This window comes from Psammomys obesus, unplaced genomic scaffold (genome assembly GCF_907164565.1).
Source record: "Psammomys obesus unplaced genomic scaffold, mPsaObe1.curated_primary_1811, whole genome shotgun sequence".
Lineage (NCBI taxonomy): Eukaryota > Metazoa > Chordata > Mammalia > Rodentia > Muridae > Psammomys > Psammomys obesus.
Genome location: NW_026596051.1, coordinates 15,391,701 through 15,412,988, shown reverse-complemented (window position 1 = coordinate 15,412,988; position 21,288 = coordinate 15,391,701). Strand labels below are relative to the sequence as shown.

General features: G+C 51.7%; 2 protein-coding genes across 4 annotated transcripts; one reads left to right on the top strand and one right to left on the bottom strand.

The window, feature by feature from the left end:
* Window positions 1-83: 83 nt before the first annotated feature.
* Window positions 84-8,211, top strand: Dusp18 (dual specificity phosphatase 18). Of its 3 annotated transcripts, none has more exons than XR_008722015.1 (3): window positions 84-370; window positions 2,616-3,454; window positions 7,355-8,211. XR_008722015.1 is itself a non-coding variant. In XM_055623970.1 (2 exons), the coding sequence occupies exon 2, from the start codon at window positions 2,685-2,687 to the stop codon at window positions 3,249-3,251; it is 567 nt and encodes a 188-aa protein (XP_055479945.1). In that variant the 5' UTR covers window positions 84-370; window positions 2,616-2,684; the 3' UTR covers window positions 3,252-8,211. The 3 variants fall into 3 exon arrangements, 1 of the variants encoding a protein (XP_055479945.1); XR_008722014.1 differs by having other exon boundaries at window positions 4,955-8,211; XM_055623970.1 differs by having other exon boundaries at window positions 2,616-8,211.
* Window positions 8,212-12,856: 4,645 nt separating this feature from the next.
* On the bottom strand, window positions 12,857-20,481 carry Slc35e4 (solute carrier family 35 member E4). Its single transcript, XM_055623969.1, has 2 exons — window positions 18,486-20,481; window positions 12,857-13,792 (listed from the first exon to the last, which is right to left on the bottom strand). Exons 1-2 carry the CDS (start codon window positions 19,102-19,104, stop codon window positions 13,359-13,361), a joined length of 1,053 nt encoding a protein of 350 aa, XP_055479944.1. The 5' UTR covers window positions 19,105-20,481; the 3' UTR covers window positions 12,857-13,358.
* Between the last annotated feature and the right edge of the window lie 807 nt (window positions 20,482-21,288).

Below are 21,288 nucleotides of genomic sequence, written 5' to 3'. Positions count from 1 at the left end.
TCGCGGCGCTCTTTGTGACGCTCGGCCGGGCGCGTTGCCTGGGTGACGGGCGAGGGGCCGGGCCGAGCGATGGCTTCTTCCGGGCTCCCTGAGACACGCCGCCCGGCGCGTCGCCGTGGAGACGGGCCCGTAGGCCCTGCGGCGCGCCACCCGGCTTTTCCGCGAGCCCTGGCAGCTGCGCGAGTCCTGCGAGGCCGCGGCCCCCACCGCCACCCGCCCCAGGCCCGGAACTGCCCATTTTTGCGCGAGGAGGAGCCGTTGCCGCCGAGATCGGGGATCAGGACGGGCCCTCCCTTTCTTGGAGATGGTCGCCCGCGGCTCCGCCCTGCCTTGGCTCCCTGAAAGATTCCCGGGGTACCGCGGGAAGGAGGTAAGGTCGTCGGAGTCTTGTCACCACGTAGGGAATCATTCCGAGGCCAACTCCCGAGGAAGCTTCCCGCTCATCCAACTTGTGGACTCTGTTCCACGTTTATAACCCAGAACTTAACCAACGCCCCACCTGTATCTGCCAGCTTTCTCCAGAAAGCGTAATACACCAGACTTCAGAACTTGCTGTCTGATGGTGAACAAACGGTTTTCCCTCGGGTCTCGCTTGCCAAAGGCCTGGTTGAATGTAAAATGGGAAAACAATCGTGAGCAAGTTTCTGTTTCCTCCTCGTCAAACTGTTCAGATTTTTGTGGGAAGTGGAATTGGGTTTGTTCTTTTGTTGTGTTTTTTTTTGGTTGTTGTTGTTCTGCTTTTTAATTTATTTAATGTGTATGAGTGCTCTTATCTGCATGTACACCTGTCTGCCGGAAGAGGGCAACAGATCCTAGTAGAGATGACTGTGAGCTACCAGGGGGCTGGGAGCTGAATTCAGGACCTCTGGAAGAACAGAGGTCTTAGCTGCTGGGCCATCTCTCCAGCCCCTGTGGCTTGTTTTGATTTCTTTTTGAAAGAGTTTAGGTAGTCCAGGCTGGTCTGGAACTTTGCCTCCTCTTTAAGGTCTGCCCTACTGTCTGTGATTGCCCGACTATCCTTGCAACTATAACCCCCAACCTGAAGCAGATACCTTTCTTTCTCATTCCCCACAAGGCTTTGCATTTTAACTTTCCTACTAACCCACTATAAGGTAGGTGTGTTGCTCCTATTGGTCAACAGTTTGAAGATCTTATTTGGCTTTATTTTCTATTCTAAAATTGCACAACATTTCATTCTGTACAATAGAACGTACCATTAAGCCAAGCAGACGTGGTCTGTGGTTTGTGGACAGACAAGGACTGAAAAGAGCAGAAGCAAAAACATCAGTCACTTCAAAGTCACATTTCTTGGAAGGCAGTAACAGGGAGAAAGAACAGTAGAAAAATAACTGACTGGCCTGAGGTTATGAGGTTACTTTTGTTATGAGGGGATTAAGACTGGTGATATCCTTATGCTACCTGGAACTGGCCTTCTTGGGAAATCCCAGTTTCTCAAAGGTTAATTTTTAAGTAGACAGTTTTGTTTCAGTGCGCCCCCCCCCCCAATCTAAAAACAAACAAAACTCTGTAGTCTGTTTCCCTGGCTCTTTGTTGGGGGGAGGGGACCATGCATCTGGATCCACCTTCCTCTTCTGCCTCCTGAATGCTAGTATTCCAGGTGAGCACCACCAGGCCTTATTTTTCACTTGCTCTCTGTTGACTTAGAGGTCATTAATATTAGAAGTCACACAGCTGATCAAATAGATGACGAGTTTCCATTAGTCTTGCTGTAGATGACACCATCTGTGTGTCTGGTTGTGTGGGTACTCCTCAGGGACTGAGGTCTCCCTTTAGAAGATGGAGAGACTTAGCATATTGTCTTCCCTTGTTATCCTTAACCTTTAGGTCTAGTTCTATAATGTAGTTGGAACACATTCACCCTAATGTTCTTTCAGCAGCTGCATTTCCCTCAGCTTCTAACCACCCTTTTTATCCTGAACCCACCCCAGTAAACCCAAGGTCTGCCCCTTCCTTTGTTCATGGTCCCTCTGGCCATAGCTGACTTCCTTCCACTCCTTTAGCTGAAGTCCCTTCAATATCTTCTGTATTGTATGGATGCATTCCCTGTCAGTTGAAAAACCTACAGACTATAGGAAAGGGTAGAATAGAAGGCAGGACATCCTCAGGCAAAGAGGGATAGAGCCAAGCACAGGAGATTCGCCTGGGTAGGTGTGAGGGTGACATGGCACCTGAGCAGAGGTAACCAGCCATGTGGCAGAACTTAGAATAGAATAAATAGGTTATTTTAAGTTATGAGCTAGTCAAACAAGTGCCTACCTATATGGCCTAAGTATTTGTAAATATATTTTGAGTCTCATGAGTCATTATTCCAGGAGTTTAGGGACCGGAGGAAAAGCTGCCCACCCTACTAGAGTCTTTTCGATATTCCCCTCATGTTAGCTGTTCTCATTTCCAATGTTTTCTGTGTGGAAAAACCCTGAACACTCAGGTAACAGTTTTGGCTTAGTGACACAAACTTCAGTGTAACTAATGAGTTCTTTGCCTACTTCTGCACGGTGGTCACAAGACTGCCTTGGCTAGCCTTAGAGGCCCAGCCGTCCATCCCAGAAGTCTTTTGAGTTCTCACCCTCCAAACTACTTCTTCCTTCCTGCAGTGTTCAGTGGGCACAGCCTAGCAGAAAGATGCAAGTTTAACACATCACAGCTATTGACCTGTCACCTTGATGACTTCACCTTTGGGTGCCTTCCCAGTTCAGTTCCCACAGCCTTCCATCAGTGGCCTCTCACAGATCACCAAGAGCCTATTTATCAGCAATGGTGTGGCTGCCAACAACAAATCCCTACTGTCCAACAAGCAGATCACCACGGTCATCAATGTCTCAGTAGAGGTAGCAAACACCTTCTATGAGGACATCCAGTACACGCAGGTGCCTGTGGTCGACACTCCAATCGCACGTCTCTGTGATTTCTTCGACCCCATCTCTGACCACATCCACTCGGTGGAGATGAAGCAGGGCCGCACACTGCTGCACTGTGCCGCTGGCGTGAGCCGCTCAGCTGCCCTGTGCCTCGCCTACCTCATGAAGTACCATGCCATGTCCCTTCTAGATGCTCACACTTGGACTAAATCATGCCGGCCCATCATCAGGCCCAACAGTGGCTTTTGGGAGCAGCTCATCCATTATGAGTTCCGGCTGTTTGGCAAGAATACAGTGCACATGATTAACTCTCCAATGGGACTGATTCCAGACATCTATGAGAAGGAGACCCGCTTGATGATTCCTCTGTAAGCCAACCCACCAGCCCCTCTATTGGGGTCAGCCATAGAGCTCTGTCATTAACAGCACACCAAGGGCTAAACTTGAACATTCTACTTTTGTTGCTCCAGGAGCACACCAGATGGTGCAAGAAAAGAACTTTTACTCTTGTGACCCAGCCAGGTTTGGTGGTGCATGCCTGTAACCTCAAATGGCTGAAGCAGAAAGCTCGTAAGGTGAGTTTGAGGTCAGCCTGGGCCACATAGTGAGACCTGTCTCACAAACAAACAAAAACCAACAATTGCTGTGTTATAGCCCGTTTTTAGAGGTTAAGTCTGTTTATTATAATAGGGTGAAGGTAAATTTCTGTTGAGTGATAGGTCCCAGCTGCTGTCTAGAGTGTGGAGGAGGCAAGTGGCGCCAGGCCACAGAGAGCAGTGCCCAGTGCATATGGCAGACCCAATTGGGCCCCTGCAGCTTCCCCCCTAGGTGACCAGCCCAGAGGTGACTGTCACAGTTCCACCTCACTCCTTCAGAGGCAGAGCCTTAATTAAGCATCCTGGTTCTCTCCAGTGTCTCACAGTAAGTGCCAGCCTGCTAGATGAGGGGCCTTCAAGCAGAGCTCCAGAGGCCACCCTTTACCACGTGGCCCAACTCTGGTTTTCTAGATCCATTTACACAGTGGTTGGATCACAGATCAGTAGTCATTAGCATAAATGCAATTCTACCTGCACATAACCTTTTGTGGGGTTTTTGTTTGTTTTTGTTTTTGGTTGGTTTGTTTTGATTTTTTGAGATAGGGTTTCTCTGTGTGTAGCCCTGGCTGTCCTGGACTCACTTTGTAGACCAGGCTGGCCTCAAACTCACAGAGATCTGCCTGCCTCTGCCTCCCAGAGCACTAGGATTACAGGTGTGCACCACAACACCTGGCTCAGCCCTCTGTTTATACGTGTGCTCAGAAGCCTGTATGAGAGAGAAGAAGAGATGGCTTAATCTTTGCTAGGCCTCATCTGAGAGGCCTTTTCAGGAGCTTCCCACTTTGCAACCTAGGAGTTGAGCCCTTATGCAGAATTACAGACTATGAGATGCAGGGTCCCAGGCTGGCTGTCTCTTCAGGAGCTCTGAGGTCAGAGGTTAGAACAAGTGAGTTGGCTCCAGTAGGCCCTGAAATTCAGGCCTGCTCAAGACTCGTTGGTGTCAGATCTGACTTTATAGGCTTTATAGGCTTTGTTTTTGTTTGTTTGTCTGTTTGTTTGTTTGTTTAAGATGTGGTTCCCAAGCTGTGTAGCCTTGAGCTCCCATTAACCTTGCCTATACTTTAGGAATGCTGAGCTCACAGGTGTATGCCACCATGCCCAGCCAAGATCAGGGTTCTAGTTTGCTTTTTGTAGTTACAACACTCAGCAAAAGCAGTTTGCGGAGGGAAAGAGTATTTGACTTACAGGTTATAGTCTGTCATGAAGAGACATCAGGACAGGAACTCAAAGCAGGAACAGAAGCAGAACCATAGGGGAATGCTGTTTACTGGCATGTTCCCTGTGGCTTGCTCAGCCCAATCCAGGACCACCTGCCCAGGTGGCACAACTCACAGTGGACTAAGCCTTCTTATATCAATTCCTAGTCAAGAAGCTCCACAGACGGGCCCGTCTCAGTGGAAGGTCCCTTTTCCCAGGTGACTGTAGTTTATGTCACATTGACAAACACTAACCAGTTAGTCTAATCTAGAGCTTTTTCAGGCCATTTTTGAGGCAAACAGCAGCAAGACTGCCCTGTCAGATGGTTTGATGCAGAGCTGAATACAAGGAGATCTTCTCCCACGTTAGTGGGTTCCCTGGAGCCACAGACCTGGTAAGGGGAAAATAAGAAGAATTTATTAATCTAACACATGGTAAAATGGTAACCAGGTTGTCTTATACCGAGAGGCCAAAAACCCCATCATTGCTTGGCCTTTCAGGCTGGCTGCCCAGCCGTGGGAGCAGTCCCACCATGACTGCCTCGCTGCAGAGGCCCACAACCCAGCAGCTGCTCAGTCCACGAGGCTGGGACTTCATCACTTCTAACCTGGCCCCCACAACCGTTGGTTGTGAGGTCAGCGGAAGAAATGGAGAGGATAAATCCATTTGGAGGCCAGCAGGAGGGCTGAGAGCACCATGAATGGTCTTCCCGCTTTCCAGTCCTCTTTCCCTGAGCTGCTTCCAAAAGATGCCAACCACGCTTGGGCGGCTCTTCCCACATCCATTGAAGGCAACCAGGACAAGTCTCCAGGTGTGGCTCCCTACTCAGCTGAGTCTAATTTGTGGCAAATTGACATTTAAACAAACCACCACACTTCTCAAACCATGGCCCATTTTCACAAAGGGGCTGCCTAGGGGTTAGGTCTGAGGCAGGCAGGGGAAGAGGGAGACCACTGCTCTAGAAAATGTCGCCTTTCAACAAGAGCAACTCCCACACCCTACTTACATCCCTTTCACACGGCTGGCAGGTGTGGCCAAGCCCTTGACATCTCACCTGTCCAAAGAACTAGGCCCTCTACACAGCAAGAGGGCGTGCAGGGCCCCAAACGTACAACTCTCCAGATTTAAAAGAATGGTATTCAGATCTTTCAGTCGTTAAAAAAAAAAAAAATCTGGGAGTAGAAAGATGGCTCAGTGATTATAAGCACTCAACTATTCCTGCAAGGACCTGGGTTCAGTTCCCAGCACCCTCATAGTGGCTCACAACTGTCTGTGGCTCCAGTTCCTAGGAATCCATTGCCCTTTTCTAACCACCTAGGGCACCAGGCACACATGCAGTACAGATACATACATGTAGGAAAAACACTCATACACAGAAAATAAAAATAATCTAAAAAAAAAAAAAAAAAAGCAAAAACCTTCAAGCTGGGTATGGTGGTGCACTCAGGGAGGCAGAGGCGCAGAGGCAGGCAGATTACAGAGTTGGAGGCCAGCCTGGTCTACAAAGCAAGTCCAGGACAGCCAAGGCTGCACAGGGAAACTGCCTGGAAAAACAAACAAGCAAACACCTAAATTAAAATGTAAACTTAACTTGAATTCACAATACCCTGGTCATCCCACCCACAAGTGAGACTGAAACCCCAGGCCCCACCGATGCTGGGCAGGTGCTCCCCACCAAGCTAATCCCCAGTCCGGTTCTTTGAAGTTTGTTTTGGGTCAGGGTCTCTCTCTGTAACTCTGGCTGGCCTATAACTCGATATGTAGTCTAGGCTGGCCTCCAGCTCACAGAGATCAGCCTGCCTCTGCCTCCTAAGTATACATACTACCACCACACCAAGCTTATTCCATAGGTGCACAGATTTACGTATTTATCACAAATCAGTTCTACTGCCCAAAAGATCCCTTTTGTGGTCAGACCCCAGCCCAGCCTCTGGACAGCACATACCTGTGTAGATCCTAGGGTTTGCAGCTCTTGGTGCACCCTGTGTCTTTGTTCTGTGGTATTGTGTATGGCTCTGCCATACTTTACTCACTGAAGTATATTTGAGTTGTCAGTTTTAGGGGATTATAGATAAAATTACTGTAAATATTTGTATACAGGTTAATGCGCTGTGACCTAAGTCTTCATTTCTCTAGGGGGTACTCAGAATGGGATACTAGTCATATGATGACGGTGTGTGTATTTATTTTTATTTTTAAAATGCTAATGTGAAAGAAGGCCATTTTGCCTTCTCACCAGAATTGGATGAACACTGATCATATTCACCCTCATATCCTCTTATCCCCTCTCTACTTTTCCTGAACCCCTCTTTCTCCCTAATAAGTTCCCCTCCATGTTTTATGACCTTTCTGTGGCTTTATAAAGAAGTGTTCATATCTTTTTTGTTTTGTTTGTTTGTTTTTTGAGACAGGGTTTCTCTGTATAGCCCTGGCTGTCCTGGAACCTGCTTTGTAGACCAGGCTGGCCTCGAACTCACAGATCCACCTGGCTCTGCCTTGAGAGTGCTGGGACTAAAGGTGTGCGCTACCATGCCCAGCATGTTCATGTTCTTAATAACCCTGAATCCAGTTAGTGCTGCCATATGCTCATGGGTGTGGGATCATCCACTTGGGTGTGGGCACCTGATCACCGGCCAGATGGCCAAAGGAGAGTGACCCTCTGCTCCTTCCTCCTTCCCTCAGCAGCCATCAACTGCCAATAGCGCCCCACCAAGGGTGGGGCTTGATCTCTGTGTGTGTATCCATGGCTGCTACGAGCTGACTTTACGGCAGCCAGCCTACCTCCTCATCCTCCAGCTCTGACGCTCTTTCCACTATGGGAGCATGAGAAGGAACAGGAAGCAAATTGGCATCTCCTGCAGAATTCCAGCACAATTGACGTTTGTTGTAAAGATTGCCAGCTGGAAGTTACCCTTATTTTTTGTTTGTTTGTTTTTATTTTTGTTTTTCAAGACGGCTTTCTCTGTGTAGCCTTGACTGCCCTGGACTCGATTTGTACACCAGGTAGGCCTTAAACTCACAAGAGATCAACTGCCTCTGCCTCCCAGAGTGCTGGGATTACAGGCATGTGCCAGGAGGCCCGGCTCTGGAAGTTACCTCTCTGAGTCATAGATATTTTGTGTTAAAATAATACTGAAACATGCTTCTAGCCTAAACATAAATGACCTTCAATTGTGCCCTTACTCCTGGGAATTTTCTGGGAATTTCAAAAACAAGACTAACCTTTATTTTAATTTTTGCAGTAAAAATGTCTTAACTTCCCTTGCAACTCTGTGCCCTAAGGTTTCACCTTAGCTGTGATCCTGATTCCTGGAAACGAGCCATAATCACGTTAGGCTCAGTTCCAACACTACCAGAAACAGTGCGTATAGCTGCTATAAAGACACTGAACTGTGACTCTGAGACTCTGAGACACACGCTCTGGGGAGTGTGTCCTTTCTGCCCCTGCCCCTCTTTTTCTAAATCCTTGTGCTTAAAATGTTTGTTTGGTTTTTTGTTTGTTTGTTTGTTTGTTTTCAATAAACTCTAACTCTGCTTCAGACCAGCTCATTCTGAAATTTTTTTCTACTTGGAGGTCAAGAATCCAGCTCCACTTGAATGGAGCTCCACTCTAAAACTGTCGGGGAAGCCCAGAGGCTGCCTCGGGGAGACAGAATGTGTCTACACTGCAGCCCTTGAACAAAGGAACCTTCGAGATTATCTTCTGGGAGCCTGTGCAGATTCACACAGGAGCTGGCCCATTCTTGAACACACTCGGTTGAGCTTCATAACTGAAGGAGAAAAGAATAGACGCATCTTGGGGCATGCTGAGCCTGAGGGTCATGGAGCCCAGGTTTAAGGGTAAAGCTGGAAGTCAGGACTACCTCAGTGTGCTCAGCTTGCCTCATAAGGAATTAGCTGAAAACAAATGAAAGAGCACTTTGTGGGGACATTAGTACAGGGTTCTGCCATCCAGGGTTCTGCCATCAAAGGTGCCTTTCCCAACTAGTGGTTAGCAGAGGCGAGGTTGTCAGGGGTCCCTGAGGTGAGCAGTGTCCTGTCCTCAGGCTCAGCTGCTCAGCAGAAGCCTCTCTGGGTGGGCAAATGTTAAAGCACACATCCCTCAGACTTTCTTTTGGTGTTTTGAGACAGGGTCCCAATATTCCAGGCTGACCTGGAATGTACTTGCTCTGTAGCCTAGGCTGATCTCAGACTTAAACATATAGCAATCCTGCCTAAGCCTGCCAAGTGCTGTGGTTATAGGCATATAGTGTTTCTAGAAAAGGGGAACATTTGCTGTATAAAATAGTGTTCTGATAACTGAGCAGAAGAAGTCCAATTTATAGAAAATGGCTGACAAAAGCAGAAAGGTGTATTTGAAGACAAGACCTTGAAATAGGTATTTAAAACCACAGGAAGCTGCTCATTTCAATTTATGTGTTGTGGACTGGGGAGTAAGAGGGTGAGGGAGTGTGTGGAGAGAGGTGAGGACATGAGACCAGGATTAGCAATCCTTTCTGGCCTCCAGAGTGCTGGAATTACTGGCCTATGTGGCCTGCCAGGGAGAGGGACACATCAGGTTACTTCAGGTTACGATTTGGTAAGGATTAAAGCACAGGCAACCTCCTTGCCATACCAGTTACAGTTGCCTGTTTGGGAACGTGGGCCATCCTTCCTTCCTTCCTTGGTTTCTATTAAGATAGTCACTTAGGAAACCCTGTCTGGAAAAAGCAAACAAACACTTAGTATCTGTCTGACAGTTGGAACTTTAGCAGTTTTATTTGTAACGTCACAGTAAGGCCTAGTGCAAAGGCTGGTTCGAAATACTGAATTTGCAGATTTTTTGTTTTGTTTTGTTTTTTCAATACAGGCTTTCTCTGTATAGCCCTAGTAGTCCCAGAACTCCCTCTGTAGACCAGGATGTTCTCCAACTCAAAGATCCACCTGCCCACCTCCCCAGAGCTGGGATTAAAGGTGTGAGTCACCACACAAACTTAGAGACTTTTTAAACAATCCATTGTGCCCATAGCTCTTTCACCATTGTCTTCTTAGCCCTGTGCCTTCTGGTTCAGCTCCTCCAGAATTTCCTTCATGGAGGCTTAACCTGAAGGTCTGATTTCTCAACAAAGGAGTGGTCTGGGCCCGATGGCTCAGTGGGTGTAAGGGTTCACCTGTAGAGTTTCCTGGGGGGAGAAAACAGAGCAAGAAGAGTCCTTTGTTTTGTTTTGCTGTTACTGTCGGTTTGGTTTAGGTTTTGTCCCCGTGTAGCCTAGGCTAGCCTCAGAATCACAGCGTAGCTGAAGATGACTGAATTTCTAAACCTCCTGAAGGCTTGAGCTACTGGCGGGTTGAACCTAGGCTAGTATTTTGTGCATTCTACTAATGGAGCCATATCCCCAGTCCCAAGGAAGTCTTCTAGAACTCGAGTGAGAGCTCGCCTAACAATCCCTAGCCCTGAAAAAAGGAGTCCTTGTTTGCCCTGGCCTTCTAGAATGACAAGCCAAGGGTACCAGGGCAGGGTGGGAGGGGAGCCCTGGTAGCTAAGGCCGAGACAAGGCTTTGCCTGCAGTCCACAATGGCAGGATGCCCAAGCACAGCTTCCGCTTCCTGGCTGCCCCAAGACCTGGCAAGGAGCCTGGGGGCCCTTGTTCTGTCCAGCAGGAGCATGCTCCAGGCAGGATCATGCCCTGGGGCACAGGAACAGTGGAGAGAAGACCAAGTTGCCCAGGGGAGGAACTCAGCTCACTGGCATCTGTGAATATGTGACACTTGTGCCTCCCAAGCTGCTCCCTTGGAGCTATAGGGAGTCAGGTTTCACTGCTGCCCCATTTACAGCTCAGAGGCATGGGAACAGAGGGCTCTTGCTCCAGGTCACAGCATGCCAGAGGCAGGACTCAAAATCAGGTTCTGCCCCCAGTTCTCCTGCTTTTCACTACTGCAGTAGCATAACCCTGTCCCCATGTTCGCTTTCCACTATTTCTGATACGGGTCTTTGGGAAGGGCAGTCTCCGCTGTCAACCTGATAAGGCCTAGCCTTGTCCAGGCAGGCCTCTGGGTTTGCCTGTGGCATTCTGTCTTGACTGGCCTAACTGAGGTGGGAGGATCTGCCCACTGTGCTTGGGTCCTAGGGGGAGACCAGCACAGGGAGTAATCGCTCCCTGATCCCTGCCTGTGGATTGGATGGGACCAGCTGCTTCAGCTCCTGCACTCGACTTCCTTGGCATGATAGACTGTAACTTCAAACCTGAGCCAAGTAAGCCCTTTCTTCCTCAAAAGCTGCTTTTGTCGGGGAGTTAGCAAGTATCAAATGGTTAATCCCAAAAATAAATTCCTGCGCTTTCAATCACGCGCCGTTCCATGTATTGGTGTGATGTCATATCCTCCTCCTGCTTGCCCAGATCACTGGGTCATCTCTGTCCAGTGTATCTTCACAGATGCCTACAGTCACACAGTAGGCATCTTACTTATGGTTATCAGATGTGGTATCACCATGGCTGTGTATAGGTAACTGTTATTTTACTTAATAATAGCCCACAAAACAAGAACAGCAGAGCGAACTTTTCGTTTTGGATATGCCCAACAGCAGCTTTAAAGTGCGCGCTTTAAGTGAAAAGGAGTAAGCTGTCGCCTTAATAAGAAAGGCATTGAACACTGACAGCTAAAGTCAAGACTTGTCAGAACAAGTCTGTGACGTGAGAAAGAAGAAAGTTACTTGTCTAGTTTGCTGTTGTACCTCAGACCGCAAAAGTTAAGGCCAAGTGTGAGATAAAGGTTTAGTTAAGTAGAAATCACGTGAAATGCTTGTGTAAAAAGAACATAGCCAGTATAGGGCTGTTATCTGTCATCAGTGGAGGTCTTGCAATGGCTATTATAGCTGCTTCCTACCATACCCTATGCCAGTGCTGAAGACAGTGGTCTGGGAGCTGGGTCTGGCGAGGAAGAAGAGCTGATCCAGCTTTCAGGTAAGACTAGCCTAGGATCCTGCTGTGAATGGAAAGGTGTGAGACCCGAGCTTTCTGCAGCTGCTCTGTGTGCTCCTGCTGGAAACTTGGAGGGCCTTGGAGCATAAATTCAGTGACTGGTAATAAGTAATCTTAGGGCTAACACCTAAGATCCAAGCACAGATCCATCTAACCCGTCCTGTCCCTTTACCACCGGGCAGCAGGCATCTCCTAAGGCCAAAGAGCCTGGAGGGCTGGCCAGGGAGGCTCCTGTGGCACGGGGGAACCCCTCTAATAAGGAAAACAAGGATCCCCTAAAAGGCCCCCCCCCCCCCCCCCAAAGCACCTCTCCTGTCCTGCCTGAGAGTGGAATCCAGAGATGGGCAGGCTGCATAGGGTGGGACAGAGCCAGCCAGTGGCATCTCTGAGTCATAGAGGGGTGGGTGGCAGTGACTCAGCAAGGCCCTCTAGAAGACCAGCCTGGGTGGAGACCGAGGCTAGGAAACCCTGTGCCCGTCTGTGCTCCTTGGCATTTATCACCTGGTCCTCTCCCACCCAGCCTCAGGCTACCCTCCCTATGCCCTGGCACAGGAGCTGCTTTATGAGTTATGGCTGTGTGAATGAATATGTCAGTCTTCTCTTGCCCCCGGCCTACTCTAATGCTAGCCTCAAAAGGAACCCATTTCCAGGTGGATCTGCAGCCATGGTGGAGTGTCGGGTGGGGAGTAGCCACCTGAGATGACAGGCATTTGGTACCGGTTACCCCCTCCTTCCTTGCCACTGGGCTCATTCAGTCTCACCATAGGACTCACTGTAACCCTGAGCATCATTAACCAACGCTCAGGAAGGGGCTAGAGATGGTAGGATGCTGCTTGCCAGCAATGCTTGAAGCTCCAGTATTGCATAAACTCATTGTTATAGATGCAGGAAGATCAAGAGTTCAAAGTCACCCTCAGGTACAGAGTGGCTTTGAAGCCAGCCTAGGCTATATGGAACCTTATAGCCCTACTTCTGTCCTCAGTGCAGAGCATGTGTTCCAGGAAGAGCTCTCCAAGGGAAGAGTGCCTGGAAGATGGCAGAGGCGGGCCAGGGTAGGGCAGGCGGGGCCCGCTACCACCATCCTGAGGCTGGACAAAGGATTAGCACTGTAGAGAACAGTGTTATGGAGGCCAACACAGGACCAGGGAGTTGAGGAGAACCACGTGGTCGCCAACCACGCCCTTTTATGTTCCCATGGCTATAGCCCCAAGGAATGACACAGGTGTCCAAGAAAAAAATAGTTTATTTGAGGATGGAAGACCCAAATCCGGGGGAGGAAGCACCAGAGCGAGGCTGCAGCAGCTACCTGAAGTTGGCACAGACTACCCTGTCTATACGGGAGCCCAAGAATGAAGAAGCCTCCTCTGGTGTCCCTCATGGTCTCCCCCGCCCCACAGGAAGGATTGTGCAACTGCTGGGCTTTCTCTTCATTATAACACGTTGAGGTTTTCTAAGTTTGCTCAGCAATCTTCATCATAGTAGTTGACTAGTCACGATTCATCTAACGAGCATATGTGGCAGACTTGGGACCCACCATCCAGTGGCAGGCTTTGTTGTGACAGGAGGTGGGTCTCTGAAAGTCCTTGACCTAGCCTCCCAGGCAGCCCTTCCAGAGGGCACCTCCTTTCCCTAGCCTGGCAGACATAGCACCTCTCTGTTCAGTTCCTCATGGCCATTCAGAGTCAGGCTGGGGCTGTCCAGGTATGGCTCATGAGCTCCCCCAGGTCTCAGGGACCTTTGCCAGGCTGGTCCCTGTTCCACAACCCCCGGCGGGTAGCCCAGGAGGCCACAAACTCACAGTTGTGATAAAGAAACATTCCTGAAAGGGTGAGTGCGATGCCCAAGTAGCTGAGAGCGCTGAGGTGGCTGCCAAACAGGAGCCTGGACAGGATGAGATTGCCCACAACAGTGAGGTTGCCTAGCACATGGACGGTGAGGGCGGATGTGAGTGCCAGCAAGGAGAAGCTGGCAAGGTTGTAGACCACAGACAAGAAGCAGCTGAGCAGGACACAGGCCCAGAGGCGAGGGTCAGTGGACGGCAGCGGCGGGGCCGTGCCAGCCTCCAGCACCAGAGCCGCGCCTGCCAGCAGGCAGAGGCTGGGCAGAGAGGTGGCATACAGCAGAGTCATGGCGTCCAGCCTCGCTTCCTGCAGCAGAGCACCTGCAACCGGAACAGTGACCGTCATCACCTGCTACAGAGACAGCACCCGCTGACCCAGCCCCATGTAGCCCCGTCCTCAAGAGCCCGCCTCCCGGAAGCCGGCCCTGACTCTGAAAAGCCTCAGTGGCTCCTGCTCTGAAGTATGACTTGCAAGCAAGTGGTGGAGGAGCCAGGCCACCTGGGCTTGCGAACTGTGCCCACTCCTCCCCCGTAGAGTTGGGTAAAATATGACATTTTCACAAAGGGAGCATATACAAAAGTCTTGTGTGTGGCTCAAAATGTAAAGAACAAACTCATCTCTGTAGTTCCAGCCAGGAAGCAGGGACAGGACAGTAGAGGACCCAGCTATGGCACCTGCCAGCTTTACCAGGACAAAAAGGTGAAGGGGCTAGGAAGGGAAGAAGAGCGTACAGAGGTGGAGGAGGAAGGAAAAAGGAAAACCGACGTTTAAGAAAATAGTTTTGAAAAAGAAAATAGTTTTGAGTGAAAAAGAGTGAAAGCAGTTATCACCCCATTCACTTATGACCACAGGGTGACAAGAACTAACAACACAGTCATTGTTGGCTCTTGGCAGCCACTCACTGTTTATGATCGAGAATCGGGGTTTTTGTTTGTTTGCTTTTGTTTTCTGACACAAGTTCTCATGCAGCCAAGGGGGGCTTTGAGCTCTCCATGTTACTGAGACTTGCCTTGAATTCTTCACCCTCTTGTCCTCCTGCTATGCTGTCAACCCCAAAAGCTGGGATTACAGGTGTGCACCACAGGGTCTTCTTGATAATCTGCATATAATCTCTCTTTTTTTTAAACTACCAACAGTGGGGCTTGCCAAGATGAATCCAGAATTAAAAGAAAATCTTTGTTTTCAAGGACAGAGGGGATCCTGCTGCCCACACATGGGCATGGCTGAGTCACAAAAAAAGCATGGCCACCACCAAAGGCCAACACAGCCCGGGTGAAATGGCAGTATGTGCCCCAGGGCAGAGACTAGCCCAGAGCCTTCTCCAAGTCTCAGCAGAGGACAGGTAATAATTGATGCCGGTGCCATCCTGGGCCTAGATTTTAGATCGCTGTGTTTCCTGATACATGCTTTCCAGAGAGCCCCACAGTGCTTATGCACAGCCAGTGCTCAGAAGAGGAAATGGTATGATTCCTCTCTGCTGTTTGGGCTTGGTTCTCTAGGCAACAGTCTCGCTAGCTCAAGCATGTGTAGAAATGAACAGGTAATCAGAATGCCTCCGCTCATTTGCTCCAAATGTAGTACCCGAGGAGCTGTCCACGGCTTGGGCCTTCCAGACACCAGTACAGGAAGGGTTCTAGCTTCAGGCAGACTTCACCCTCAGGGACAGGCCCTGCATCTGTCCTGCATCCTGTCCAACCCTCCCCACCCCACAGCCTACTAGAGAGCAGTGATCCCCGTGGCAGAAGTGACCGACTCCCCAAACGTTAGCCTGCTGCCCTGCCTCCTCGGTGACCCCGCCCTTGCCAAAACCCTCTACCTCATCCTCTGCGTTTCCAAAGACATTCTGTTGCTGTTTCCTTCTGGTATCAGGGGTCCAACCCAGATCTTTCCCCAAAGAAAGCATCACTGGGCTACACAGCTCCAGCCCCTCCAGAGGCATTTTCATTTAGTGATGTGTATGTGTGTGTGTGTGTGGGGGGGGGGTGAGCTGTACTGAGACAGGGTCTTTAACATCAAAAATATTACATTGTGTGTAAGCATGATGTGTGTACATGCATATCACATCCATGCAATTTGTGTGATATACGTGTGTGTCTGTGGACTATGTGAGGGTCACAGGACAACTTGCAGGAGTTGGTTCTCTCCCTCCGCTGTGGGGTCTGAGGATCTGACTCTGGTGATCTGTGCAGCAATTGCTTTTACCCACTGAGCAGTCTCACCAGCCTTGAGACAAGGACTTTCCAAGGAGCTCATGCTAGAGATCCCAGGCTGGCCTACACTAACCGTGCAACCTTCCCACCTCGATGTTCAAAGTGACGGAATTACATGCCAGGCTGAAAAGGTGTTTTATTTTTCTGCTTCCAGACAGACTGACTCTGAAGGCCCAGCTGGCTTTGAACTCACGATACTCCCAGAGTCCTGGGGTTGCAGGCCTGCTTCAAAGGCACTTTCATACCAGCATCTAAACATGCTTGACCCCTGCCACATGCACACAGCAGTTTGTAAACCCTAGCCTCTTGGCCTGTCCCCGCTCTGTCCCTTGCCTTGCTGTGTGACAGTCACCTGGTGGATAGCATGGGGAGGGAGAGCTTACATACTCAGTGTACACACTCAGCACTGAGGCTGACAGGGCTCTGCTGCAGCCGGGTCCCACCCAAGGGTGCCCTTCTCTGCTCTGTCACCACCACTGTGGCTGTACAGCCCCCTCAGCGGCCTTACGGAGCCCCCACCACACCTGTGCCCACCTTGCTCCACAACTCCCCTCTTGCTAAATACAGCTGCCTCTCTGGGTATGAGGGTGGCACTGTTCCACTCAGCAGAGCCCCTAGGCCTGCCACTGGCCCAAGTAGGAAGGAAGAGGCTGTCTGTGGCTGCCTGAGCTCTCTCTCTCTCTGGACTCCCACCCCCTGACCTCAAGGCATTTGCTCTCAAGGAAGGAGCAGCACAGTACACTGTAGTCGGCATCAGGCCCTAAAGCCTTGAGTGAAAAGAAACTTCCTCTTTTTAAAAATCCATTGCAAAGCAGGGTGTGGTGGTACACACCTTTAATCCTGGGGTGGGTTCAGGGCCAGCCTGACCTACAAATCCAGGACAGCCAGTACTACACAGAGAAACCCTGTCTTGAAAAACCAAAAACAAATAAAAAATCCATTCTAAGTCCTGGATCCAGTTCTCTCCCCCCTCTCTGCTGGGCCCCCACTTCTGTCAGGGGAACTTCTAGCTTTCTAAGTGCTCTCTTTAGCATATGGTCCAAATCCGAGGTGCTAATCAGTTTATCAACTGATTTATCAGTTTATCAATTTATCAGTTTATCAATTTATCAACGACACAATTGATAGGAAAACCATCAGCTAAAGACATCATTTGATCTTACCCACCACACCAGGTGGCGAGGACACAGAGATGTCCCGGTACACAGCCTGTCTGGTCGGAGGCAGAGGGGTGATCAATAGCTCTGAATGCCCCACAGCTGGTGAAGCAGAGGGCACCCAACACACTCAAACTTCCCTCTCAGGAAGCTGAAGAAGCGAGCTGGCAGAAGCCAAGGAGCGGCTGGATGCCAGTCACATGCCACTGTGAACATGCCTGGGCGCACTAATGTCTGCCTGGTCATAGCCCCTCCTACCACAGGAGCTGCCCAGAGCCCAGCATGACTCCTTGGCTCTAGCAGGTGCAATGTGGGGCTGGAAGCTGGGGCCTTCTCTGCTTGGTGTGCCTGCCTAGGAGGGCCCTTACAGGGTCAGGTTTCCCTGGGCCAACTCAAGGCTGAACTCAGGCCTCAGCTCATGTAACCTGAGGGCTAAAATAGAACTGTGTTTTCACCCTACCGGTGGCCCGGGGAGATGGGGACAGGACCTTTGGGTCCCAGATGGAAGAAGATGCCAGGCAGGGCTGAGTCCTCACTTCACTTCCCAGCTACAGGCTGTCCTGACCATAGCTCAGCACCCCTGGGAACCCCTTGCTGTCCCCCCTCCTACTTCTTCCTTGTGTTACGGTGGAGGGGGAGTAGGTAGGACTCAAAAGCCCCCCACTGCTCAGGCAGGAAGTCAGCCTCCACCCCCCTCCCAGGCACACTGGAACTGGGTGGGGCAGTCTACCTTACTTCTGCTCTGAGTCCTGAGGTCTACTCCCAGTCCCACACAGCAGACTTGGAGTCCTTGGGAGCCACATCACCCTGGGCCAATCATAAACCTCTTTAGCAGCATTTGGGAGGCTGAGACAGGGGGATCAAAAGTTTGAGGCGAGCCTGAGCTTAGAGCCTCCCCTCTCCTGCCCCCCCCCCCCCCAGTAAAAGGCTCTCTTATTGTGCCACCACCTGGATGGTGGAAGTTACTGTGGAAATTACTGTGACAACTGACAGTCAACACCCAGCACCAGGATTGCCACACTGTAGCTCCCGGTAAACTCTCCTCTGGTAAACCCTTCCCCTATTTCCAGACCGGCAAGGTGGTTCACGTCTTTAATCCCAGCTCTAGGGAGGCAGAGGCAGGCAGATCTTTATGAGTTCAAGGCCATTCTGGTCTACAAATCCAGGACAGCCAGAGCTACACCCAGAAACCCTGTATAGAAAAAAAAAAAAAAAGACAAAAAACCCACCTGTGTTCCCAACTACTTTGCCTTTTCTTCCCTAGTTCACACTTCCTGGCCTTCTGGGTTCATAATACTAGGACACAGAGCTTGGACAGCACCGTGTCTGAACGTCTCATTCAAATCTTGCCTCTGCTGTTCACTGGCACAAGGCCTAAGTGAGACTCTCCACATCTGTCAAATGGGGATAATAAAGTACCTGCCTCAATGAGAGGCAGGAGGACTGAGTGGGACAAAAGGCTTCTCACGTTCTAGAACACAGTTCAACAACTGTTATTAACTATGCCTCTAAGGCTTAAGTTTGAGCCCTGAACTCACTGACTTTTCTGAGCCTTGTCTACAAAAGGGGATCATCACTGCCACCCCCTTCACGGGAACATTCAGGCCACCCACCTTATCCCCTCCGATGGAGACCCAAGTACTCACTCTGCTGAACGGACTTGAAGCCTCGGAGACAGGTGGCCACTAGCAAGAAGCCACAGCCGGCTGGAGGTGCCCGGAGCTCTCCAGCCAGGCTGCACGCCGCCCCTAGGCAGAGAGGGCCCATGGCAACAAATTGCAGAGGATGGTGTCTTCGGCCAAGCAGCAGCGCAGACAAGGCCAGGGTGAACAGTGGTGTGGTGGTGGTGGCCAGCTGGGCTAGGTCCAAGGGTACACTGCTCAGGCCCACATTGCCGCAGGCCATGGAGGTACCAAAGGTGAGACTGAGCAGCAGCACCCTGCGTTGGATGCTGCGGGGCATGGGTCGCTGGGCCCCCCAGCGGCACGCCAGGGCAGCTGCCAGCATGTGCAGTGCTGAAAGTAGCAGGGGCCGCCCGAAGCCATGCACTGTGAAGATCCACTTGTTGAGGCTTGACATACTGGCTCCTGCCAACAGCCACACCAGTGCTGCCACAACCACTCTGGCCCGAGCAGGCTGCCCAAGGACCTGAGGGTTGTCAGGAGGCCACTTGGGGCGGCCATGCTCCCGGGCACTTCCAGCCACAGCCACTGCTTCGGCTGAGGTCATCCTGCCTTCATGGCGCTCCAGTGGGCAGCGGCACATCCGCACCAGTGGGGCTGGATTAGGAGGGAGGCTTCCCGGGGACTCGCTGGGCCAGGTCCTGATCCCTCAGACAGGAGAGGACACCGCTTCTAAGGCTAAACCCGAGCCGGCCGATTATCGGGCTCCGTCAGGGCAGAACCGAGGCTGTTGAGATGCCGGACTGGCTGGTGCCCACCCAGGCCTCGTAAGCCCTGGGCACCTCCCGCGCCAGGGGAAGTCTCCTCTCTCCTGCGCGCGCCCCGAGCTCACGCGATGCTCTCACACTGAATCCTCTTGGCTTTTTCCCTCTTCGGTCCCCAGACCGTCAGGGTGAGGACACTGACTGACCCCGACCCCTGGCGTGTCTGGTGCTCAGGCCGTGCCCAGGCCGGGTAGGGGCGATAGCGCTCCGAGCGTGGGAGCGGAGGTCGCGGCCGGCGGGCCCCCAGCCTCGCTTCGCCGTGAATGGAGGAGGACAGGCCGGCGGGCGCGGAGCTGCGAGCTCGGCCTGGCGGCGGCTGCTCCCGCTGCTCCGGCTGCCGCCCGGCTCCCGCCGTGAATCTGGCAGCTCGGGGCGCGGGGCTCCAGTCCCGCCCACCGCGCCCGCGCAGCTCCCGGCCCCGCCCTCTCCGCCGCTACCGAAGCTGACCTCCACCCGGAAAATTGGGCTCAGCCGGGGGCCCGCCCCGCAAGGCCCCGCCTCGGAGCCCTCTGGCCCCTCCCACGGCCTTGGCGGCTCCGGGCTCGGCTCGCGCAGCCGCCGGCGGAGTCCCTCAGCGGAGAGTGTGGACTGCACCAGCCATCAGTGGGAATCCGGGTGGTCCCCAGCTGCTGGAACCCCGGGTACCCTGCAGAGCCGTCCCGAAGCGGTCTGTCATCAAGGAGCAGGGCGTTGAGGACGGACCACAAGCGTCTCCCGAGACCTTGGGATTCGGCTTAGCCGGACCACGTGGTCCCTCAAGGCTGCCTCATCTTGCTCCCCTCCCAGGCCAGGGCGGCGCCCCCTCTGGGCCAAGCCGAAGGGGAAATGAATCACCGTGGCTAAGCGGAGCTGCGGGAGGCAGGGTACCGCGGGTTGGCATCCGTCTCGGGCTAGCCGACTCTGCTCCCTGGCCCCTCCGAGGTGACTCACAGCTGGACTCCCTGCGGCCCACACGACAGAAGCTTGGATGGTTCTCGGGTTTCCCATCCGAAAAATAGATGTTCTGCGAATTCAGGATAGGGTTAAGCAGCTGCACTCCAGGGGCCGATTCCAGGCCGCGCTTGCTCCGGGTGAGCGAGAATCAAGACCCATCCTGGAACCCAGCTTCCTTCCAGTAATTGCATTTCTGGGGGAAGCCTCCGCCCACCTCGACCGGCCTCGCCGGGCTCCGCTGTCTGACAAACCTACCTAGAGAGAAAAGATCGCAAAGCCAAGCCAGACTGTGTGGCTCGGCTCGCAGCGCCCCCTGGTGGTCGTGACCCCGCACGGCTGCAAGCGTCCCAAATCCCTTCGCAATCAAATTCAGGTGAAAATAAACTAGCCCCACCGGAGACTGGAGTCCCGGATGAACCAGGAATCTACGTTGTCACGCTTGCCTTGTCACACTTGATGAGTGTAATCCTGCGGGAGCCCGTAGGTCGCCGCTGAGTAACCCAAGCTGAAGGACAGGGAATGTAGATAGGGGACTTCCAGGGGAGGACCAAAATCTGGGGCATTCAGACTATTTTTCCAAGAAGAGTTTTGGGGGAACCGAGTCAGACACAAACACACACACACACATTTTTTTTTTTTAAGAGGAGCCTCTGGGCTTCCTGTGAGCTATATTCCTCTGGGATTTGTAATCCGTTTATCCATTAAGCTTTCAATTAAAAATTTTTACTTCCAATTTAATTTTTTTTCTGCTTATTATTTGTTGTGCCTGTGTCTGTATGGGAGTGCTGAGACTACAGGCATGTGCCGCTGCCCACTTCTGAAGCCCATTTTAACCTGTCACAACATCACAGGCAGCAGGGCTCTCAGTAGAAGGAAATTTGCATGTGGGGGAATGGAAGGCCAGATTCAAGGAGGACATCGCTGGGCCGGAGGGCTCTTTCACATTCCCTGGGGTCCGCTCAAAATCTCAGCGCAGTCTGTGCTTCCCACCGGAGCCCTACAGATGTGAGCTCTGCTGTCAGAGGGGCAGGTGGTGCAGAGAACAGGGCAGAGGGGTGCTGGGGAGGAAA

Excerpts from the sequence above, each read along its gene's own strand:
- Dusp18 (XM_055623970.1), top strand. The coding sequence starts at position 2,685 with ATGACTTCACCTTTGGGTGCCTTCCCAGTTCAGTTCCCACAGCCTTCC.
- Slc35e4 (XM_055623969.1), bottom strand. The coding sequence starts at position 19,104 with ATGTGCCGCTGCCCACTGGAGCGCCATGAAGGCAGGATGACCTCAGCC. Across the intron at positions 13,793-18,485 it reads CTTCAAGTCCGTTCAGCAGA|GTGCTCTGCTGCAGGAAGCG; the intron begins GTGAGTACTTGG and ends TTCCGGTTGCAG.